The sequence below is a fragment of the Equus quagga genome, chromosome 7 (assembly GCF_021613505.1).
Source record: "Equus quagga isolate Etosha38 chromosome 7, UCLA_HA_Equagga_1.0, whole genome shotgun sequence".
NCBI classification, from domain to species: domain Eukaryota; kingdom Metazoa; phylum Chordata; class Mammalia; order Perissodactyla; family Equidae; genus Equus; species Equus quagga.
Window position 1 is genome coordinate 124,533,341 of NC_060273.1, and position 9,221 is coordinate 124,542,561.

At 38.8% G+C, this 9,221-nt stretch overlaps 1 protein-coding gene across 1 annotated transcript in view; it reads left to right on the forward strand.

Annotated features, from left to right (window-relative positions):
* The window catches only part of HAPLN1 (hyaluronan and proteoglycan link protein 1), a 75,739-nt gene that overhangs the window by 58,497 nt on the left and 8,021 nt on the right, over positions 1-9,221 (forward strand). Inside the window, exon 3 of the mRNA XM_046665526.1 lies at positions 3,803-4,174. Within this exon, the coding sequence (XP_046521482.1) occupies positions 3,803-4,174 (372 nt within the window). The remainder of the gene's footprint in view (positions 1-3,802; positions 4,175-9,221) is intronic.

Sequence of the window (9,221 nt, forward strand, 5' to 3'; positions counted from 1 at the left end):
CCTAATTCATTTTAAAGAGACAGACTTTGATCTGTAGCACCTTCTTTTTTCTGTCATGTGTATTTCTTTGGCAATGAACTGCCAAAAAAAATGATTACACTTTTAATAGAACTAAGAACAATAGGTAATAGTCCAATACCATATTTCTAAATTGTTTTTCTGCAATTAATTGTTTTTATCCTATTGTTGAGAAGACTTCATCTAAATTACATGGCAATACAAAGAGCAGTTGTTCGGTCATGCCGTTGCTTTCATGATTTGGTGAAATAGAACAATGTCGTCTGGATTTCACAGCAGAATTTGTAAAATAATAATGAGGCCCTGCTGTTTCCCCTGGAGAAAACTGTGGTCTTTGAAGGGCATCAAATCTTTTCAAGTCACTGTCATTGACACTCACTAACAGGAACATGAAATTTCTGCAACTTACAAATTGGACTTCTAAAAAATTCAGTCCCCTTGCAAGTGAGCACATGTATGTGGCCTAGTTTTATTTATCTGTTTATATTTTTTTAATAAAGGAAAACAAGCAATACTCATTCTGATGATCAAAGTTTATTTTTGTCTTTTGCATTTTATTTGCCTTGCAATTGCCCTGTTGATCAAACAGTTTTGATTTAAACGTTAATTTTGAACCGATTCAGGTTTTTGCATCTAATGATCAGATTCAAGACACTGTAGGCAAGATAGCACAAAGTTTGTCATCGGCACTCTCTGTTCTCTTTAGTGCTCTTTCCCTGTCCTCTCTCCTCTTCAGCTTAGTGTGTTTCATGGCTGATCCTCATCATGACAACCCACCAGAGTGAGCCTGATAAGATCTTAAGCTCAGTGTTCTCCTGAAGTAGACCTGCCAGTCAAACACCCAGGGCTCCTGACTCGCTTGCCAGTGCTCATTACCACATCTTACCTGTTCTGCAACAGGCTACCCCCGCCAGCAATGCTCAGTGATCTGTGATCTGCAGTGTTGAGCTTCTAAAACAAGCAAACTAACAAAAAACATTGTTTTCAAGGCCATGTTGGGGATTTAGGTTAGTGAACATTAACGGTCCTCAGTCACTCAATGTGTTACACGTTACATATCTTTCTTAAGGTTCTTTGAATTTCAGCCAGGCACTTCTGGCATCCATCACTTCAACACTCCAGCCCCCACCAAAAGAAATAAGAATGGTAGAATTTTATACATTTTGGCAGGCTAGTTAGAAAAATTTTTTTGCAGGAAGCCAGTGGATTTTTGGTGTCTGCTCAATTCTTAATATTATACCACATAAGTCATCATCTACTCACAATACTGGAGTATAAGGAAATGGTACCTAAAACAATCAGAGGCCTATGCTTCTAAAATACTAAGAGACAATTTACAGTTAACCACAGAAAAAAATTAGAAGTCTAGTCCCTTGTACAAGAGATTTGATCTTTGCTTTAACTCTTTAATTTATAAAACACTCAGACCTAGTATTTATTCTGGAACACCTTATGATTATGCTAAACCACACAATAATTTCCAAGTCTCGTATATAACACAGGTGGCATTTTATGTACTTTTTCACTCCACATGGTTCAAAACTTTGTAAGTAAGTGAAACTATGGAAGGTTAATATATATCAAAATTATACTCACTATCAGGCAGTATCATATTTGATAAATACCTTGGAGAATCTGTGCAGTAGGAACAGCTGGTGAGGGCACACTTTTGGTCGGACATAATTCTAAATACTTTACGTATCTATTATGTCAACTGTATATGGTAGAACTCACTACCCCTGATTCACATGGAAGAAAATTGGGGCTTAGAGGTTGCACAGCTGGATCAAGGCCACGGAGCTAGTAAATTGAGGCGGTAAGGTTAGAATGAGGGCTCTGTCACATTAAAGTCCTTGATCCGAACTACTATAATATCCCCTATCTGAGTGCATTTGGGCATTAGTTTTGACTTTAAAGTAAAAAACTTGAAAGAATCATGAAACTGCAACCTCTTGTAGCTCTGTCATGTCTAGACTCAGTCCCAGCATGGGAAGGCCCAGCTCCCAGGTGTCCTCCCAAAGTACTGGGTAGGAGATGTTCCCTGTGGTCCTCAGGGATTGCTGAGCAAACTTAGTCAACTGCACCTTTTCCTCCTCCCAGAAAGAAGACACAGAGATACTTCGTTAGAACTTGGATGCAGTCACTGGGGATGCTGTGAGGGAAACATTATATGTAGGGTAGAGTTGGGTAGATTTCCCTTTCATCCCTTGTGATTCTCCAGTCATAAATAAGAAAACAACGAGTGGAATGTAAAGGAAATGCTTAATGAGCTGGATTTGTAATTCATTTTAATTAAGCCATTATCCTCTCATTTTATTATCTATTCAAAATGAAGGAATTGATGGCTTTGTTAACCTTGGTTTCTGAGGATTGGAGCTGACTTATAAATGAAATATGTTCATTTAAAAATATTAATTCTAATTGCTGTGTAAAAAGAAATAAAACAGAACCACTGTGTCTATTTTTAAACACTTTTTATTTTGAAGTCTGAATCCTACGTATAGCATTAAATAAGTTTTGAGATCTGTCTGGAGGAGAGTGGCTATCCTTCCTGGTGACGTGTGTATCTTAAACGATTCATGGCCCAGGTTAATTCAGTATCTACTGGCCTATGGCAGGAAGGGCTGCAGAGCTCCACGAAAGGCAGTGTTGGCAGCCTTTGAAAGCTGTGTGGATGAGAAGGTGTGTGTGTCCAGGAGTTCTTATATCGTTTTCTCATTTTCAAACCTTGCCCATCCTCAAGAGACCTCGTCAAGGTCAAAAGCACAATGAGCTAACCAGGGAAACCCCAGAGAAAGCCAAGATCTGAAAATAACAGCTGGCTCTCTCGAGAAGGGCAGCCCTGCTGACTTGGCAGGCTTGGAATATTGCGGCGCTCTCTGGTAGGCAATAAAGTCCTTGTGGGAGGGAGGAGCAGAACAAAAGGACGAGGGAAGGAAAGATGGAAGCGATCAGATAACTAAAAAAGACACAGCAGAAAGCAGGAGAGGGGGAGGAGAAGGAGATTTAAGGGAACGAGGGCAAATAATTATTTGGTTAATCAGAAAATAAGTGTAACTTTGGATACACTTTTAACATTCAAGTTTGGGACTATATTTCAAAGTCTGAAGTTTTTTTAAGGTATTCACTAAAAATACCTTCGTGATGTTTAGCTTTTGTGCAAAATTAAAAGGCATACGTGTTGCTTGAAATGCTCCTGAATGGTATATCACAGATGTATATTTGAACAGAAGCCAAAAATGTGAGGAGATTCTGAGTTCTTTGGTCAGAACAGTACAATGAAAGTTAATCATGTTGCTTTATACTTTTCCTACAAATATAATACAGATTTATTATATTTGAAAGCTCAGCTGGGAGGAGATACACCTACCCACCTTGAAATTTGTTGGTTTATATTGATGAAAGAGTTGTGGTACCCTGTATCTTTTCTTGGTCTTCTTTCTACGTTTTTGATATTAAAATGTAGAAGAAAAATAAATAACATTTATTATGAAATCACCAAACTTCAGGTGACTATGGAGTCTTACATCCAATATTTCTCAATGATCATAATGCATGTCCTTCTTTTTTTCGGGGGTTACAAGATGTGACTACCTTGTAGATGCCCTCTAGGTACCAGAGGTACCCGTCCCTGTGGTTCAAAGGAGATCACTGCTCAATAGAGCAGAGAAGCTGATCACCCAGTGCTACTCTTCATCAATACCCTATATAGGTAGTAGATTTAATTTTATTAAAAAAAAGTCTGCAAGCATATTAATGGTGCTTTCTTTTTTTTCAATTATAGCGGAAAATGGCCCCCGTCTACTCGTGGAAGCAGAACAAGCCAAGGTGTTCTCACATAGAGGTGGCAATGTTACACTGCCATGCAAATTTCTTCGAGACCCTACAGCATTTGGCTCAGGAACCCACAAAATCCGAATCAAGTGGACCAAGCTAACTTCAGATTACCTCAAGGAAGTGGACGTTTTTGTTTCCATGGGATACCACAAGAAAACCTATGGAGGCTACCAGGGGAGAGTGTTTCTGAAGGGAGGAAGTGATAACGATGCTTCTCTGGTGATCACAGATCTCACCCTGGATGATTATGGGAGATATAAGTGTGAGGTGATTGAAGGACTAGAAGATGATACTGCTGTGGTAGCATTAGACTTACAAGGTAGGTATCTGTAAATTACGCTAAACTTAGAAATGATAAATAATCATTGATTTTTTTTTTTGCATGACAAGTAATCTCTAGGGCTTACCATAGTGATGAGGTGAGAAACCGAAAGTCCATGCATGGTGTGTTTTTCTGTTCTTTTGTATTTTGCAGTCTGTCTATGATTCCAGCTTTCATATTTGAAATGTACACAAAATGGTTATACACAAAATTGAAGCTATTTGCCTGTAGGAGAAACATACAGTGGAACTGAATCAACAATATCCAGAAACTGCCTTGTGCTGTGCAAAATCTAAATCTCATTACAAGGTTATTGAGAAATTCGGAGTGGATGCTTTTTTATTGTGCTCTTAAAATTATCTCAGTTCCAAAATAATGGCAGATTTTCTGAAGGACATCTGCCAACTAAAATACATGTAATTGTGTTCTGTAAAGTAACTATGAAAACTTAACAAAAAAGTGATCACTAGATTTATTTAAATATTCTTGTAAAGAAATAATTTTTTTTAAATGACCCAGAGTCTCTTAGACATTGGATACAAAATAGTCAAGGCATTTTGGGGGAATATTTCTTTAATATGTAATACACTCAGTAGGTTCAAAAACCAAAGTGTACACACAGCTAAACAATAAAATGGGTCTGTGCCTTCCCACCTCCCCTCTGCCCGAAGCCCACCCTCTGTGCCCACCAGTGGGGAAACTCCTCCCCTTCGTTTCTCACGTATCTCAGGACAGCTTATAGTCATGAGTTTCCACATTTCTTTACACTGAAGGATGAATTGCGGCTGCATTGATAGAATACTTTCCTTCCTTATGTACATAAACTATGCGTGTGTATTTGCTAGAAGCTCCTTTCACATCCTAGGACAGATCTGTGGCTTTCGGAAAAATATCCGTTTCGTCCACTAGCACATCACTGAAGATTTGGCCTTCTGAACCCCATAGAATCCCAATGTGTGTATGGAAATGTATGGCTTTATATATCTAACAAGTTGCACGATGTCATAAATTGCCTTTTTGTGACCTTCTCTTGTCTCTCTTAGTTGTAGTTCTTGGCTCCTGATTGCATGTCACCTTGTGTTTTCAGTTTTTTATTGATTCACATTAATATCCATGAACACGGGCATTATTTAGGATGAAAGAAGTAGTTGGCTTAGAGAAGACAGTCAATTATCAAATATTACTTGAGGACCAACTTCCTTTATTGAAGGGACATCAGGCAGTGGACAGAGCCTTGAGTTAGTAGTATCTAGAGGTTTAGGGTAGTCCCAGCTCTGCTAGTATAAATTCTGTAACTGGGCCAAGTGACTTATCCTTGCTGTACTTTGGCTTCTTCATCTCTGAATAGTGGGTTGACCTATATTATCTAAGTTACTTTTTCTTCTAAAATTATGTTTATATACCACAATATTTCCTGAACCTAAGTAATTCAAGTGCCATATTTATTGTCTCTCTACATTTATTTTAAAACGCAATTTTAAATAAGTAGAAACCAGCATAACTTGACGAAAATAAGAGGAAGCCGTAAAAATAAATACACTGAATATAAGGTATTTCTAAATTCTAGCTGGATACCTGCTTGTTAATGGCTTTGAGCATGAACCTGCTCTCCCTTCGATTGAAAAGGAGATTTAGCATATGGTAAAGGATAACGCATTATAGGGTCAAACTGAGACTTCGTTTAAGGCACAATTAGAGGTGTTGAAGGCAAATTATAAGAAAAGTCATTTTTCCTGCCTAGGCCTTGCACCATCTCAAATCTCCACGTTTTCCATGCTTTTAGAACGTTTCTCTGTCATATAACACATATGCATTTGAGCCAAGCAAATGTGTCCAAGAAACCAATTTAATTGATAGGTATTTTTACAAGTGCTGTGTTAGTGCCATGAGATACAAAAAATTCCAAACCTCAGTTCCTTTCACTCAACGATCTTACAGCCCGTTAAAGATTCTAAGATACTTTCAAAAGTAAGTACCTTAGGGCCGGCGCGGTGGCGCAGCCGTAAAGTGTGCATGTTCTGCTTTGGCAGCCTGGGGATCGCTGGTTTGGATGCCTGGTGCAGACATGGCACCGCCTGTCAAGCCATGCTGTGGCAGGCATGCCACGTATAAAGTAGAGGAAGATAGGCATGGATGTTAGCTCAGGGCCAGTCTTCCTCAGCAAAAAGGGGAGGATTGGCAGCAGTTAGCTCAGGGCTAATCTTCCTCAAAAAAAAAAAAAAGGTAAAGACTTTAAAATATGGCAGAATTTGGTAAAGAAAGTGGGTACAAACAAATTAATCATACGTGCTACTTATTGTGCTCACTTTCGGGAATCCCCCTGACAGATGAGACTTAGGGCAAACTCCTTTTCTGAGGTAGCATGGCTGGTAGAAAGAGCTAGAGCTGCGATTTGATACCAAGGGCATCGGCTTTATCTACTATGATCTGGGGGTTCACGGGAAGCAGAAAGTCTCTGTTGGGGGAAGAACAGTGGCTTCAGAAGATTCTTAAAGGCCCCAAAGTTACTTGGGAGGTGACCTAGCGACGGTCCTTTGGTCATACTGCATTAATTGGTGTACCCATGGTAGCTGTTAAATTCCCCTCACTCCAGACAGTGTTTTTCCATCTTTCTTGTGTGCTGTAGAAAGGGTAGAAGCAGCCATTAACCAGAGGACCTGCCCTGAAATAACTGACATTTTACATGTAACATGGTACACATGAACCTCCTTCTGAGCAACTGAAGAAAATGCTCTCTCTTAAGAACAAGATCAGAGATCAGCTGTACCCTGTGCCCTCCTCCTCCACCCCCACCCCAGCTATCATGTTCTCTTAGCACTCGGTACAGATTTCCATTATAGCTCTAATCACATCTTATTTTTTAAATATTTGCAAACTTGTCTCTCTGCCTGCTAAATATGATCTACTTGAGGGCAGTCAAGTGCCAAGAACAAAGTTAGTACTTGGTAAATAGTTTACAGGTGGTTGAATGTTTGATGCAATGGGTTTAAACTTTCAAATACAAAAAAGTGTGCCTGCAATAGAGGGGCCATGGGAAACCCGCTGAAGGAAGAGACACTGCTGTGGACCATGAAAGGTGAACTTGGTCATGTCAGAGGGTAGAGAGCGTGAAAAAGCAGGAAAGGGGGCACCGCAGGCAGGAAGGAGAAACTCCACAGGCCAAAATGTGAACAACAGATGCCACATACACGTAGCATCCAGCTTGATTGGTTTAAGGCCCAGCTTGGCAATAGGGTGGGATAAAAATTTCTAACTTTATATTACAGCACATTTGGAAAAGTAGAAATATTAGCATAAGGAATCCCCATATATCATCATCCAGCTTCAAAAAAGTGTCATTATAGCCAATCTTACTTTATCTTGCTCTATTTACTTCCACTCCCACTGAATAATTTCCAAGAAAAACTCAGGATACTATTTGATATATATATATATACACACACACCTCAATAAAATATAAAGACTCATATTTTAAAATGAAATTACAAAAAAATGTTTTAAGATAGCCACAATACCATTATAGAATAAAATTTGAGGAAGGTCGATTGCTAACCTGAGGATGGACATTGTGAGTGACTTGACAGTTTCCACAGAGTCTGGGATAGATGATCAACATGCAGCAATTATACACAGAAGAGTCTGAAGGCTGTAGTAAACCACATGTGGCAGAAGAGATACATCGTGGTTATCATTTATTAGCTCTTGTTCCAGTTTCTGACCTTTGATCATTATCAATTACATCCTTATGTGTGACCACCTGCCAATCAGGCAAGCTTCTCTCAAGCCCCTGGTTAGTCTTCCAGCGTGCATAAACAAGGTCAGGGAAGTGTATCATTTTAAATGTTGTGATTAAGCTGTCTTTCCAACTGTAGTTGTACAATGTCTTTCATTATATTGGCCCTTTAATACCAGATTAAACGCTATGTTCTCCAGAGAATTTTTCTGATTAGAAAAAAATTATTCTTCAAGATGCCCAAATTATATGGTTTGTATTTATATTACAAGATTTATTACAGCTTAGATTCAAATTTTTATACATATAACATTTTTATCAAATTATGGGCTCTTTGCAGGAAGAGGCCACACCCCCAAACCTGTATCCTAGAGTACAGAGCACAATGCCTTGCTCTTAGTTGTGACTTAGGAACTGATTTTTAATCACACCGATTAAAAATCCGTAAATCCTGGGCCAGTCCAGTGACACAGCTGTTAAGTTCACACACTCCACTTCGGCGGCCCAGAGTTCACCAGTTCAGATCCCTGGCAGAGACCTATGCACTGCTCATCAAGCCATGCTGTGGCAGGTGTCCTACATATAAAATGGAGGAAGATGAGCCCAGATGTTAGCTCAGGGCCACTCTTCCTCGACAAAAAGAGAAGGATTGACTGTCGATATTAGCTCAGGGCTGATCTTTCCTTAAAAAAAAGAATTTGTAAATTGTTTTGAAAAACTGACCTACGTGTGTATTGGAATTAGCTGTGGGAACACAATTTTTTCATATAGAACCTTGGATAGGGTAAAGCCCTCTTATTACTACCCACTACCCACAGTGCTAGAAACAGTGTCAACAAAAGACAAGCCTTATTCGGATATCACTAGAAATCTATGAGTAGCTTGGGCTACAGAACTCATCTCAGCAATCAACAAATATATAAATAATGATATGAAAAACATGATATTTGTGCTTCTAATCTTCCATTGTATTGGTTTTCCATTGGAGAAATGGGGCCAAATACACAAAAATATAATCTGAGAACTTTCAGAAATAGAAAAATAATTTCAGATGTGTACATAGCACCAATAGGCACTGTGAGAGGCACTGAGGAAGGTAAAATTATGCTGCATGGTCTCTGCCTTTTCATCACTAAAAATATTTACTTTATAGAGTTACTGAAATTCACCTTAGCTTTTATATGTACCATGGTGTGAAAACCTTTATATGTCTAACAAATTGATATTTGCCAACAGCAAGGATGAATTGGACTGAGCAATTATAAATCTTTTTTTTTTTTTAAAGATTGGCACCTGGGCTAACAACTGTTG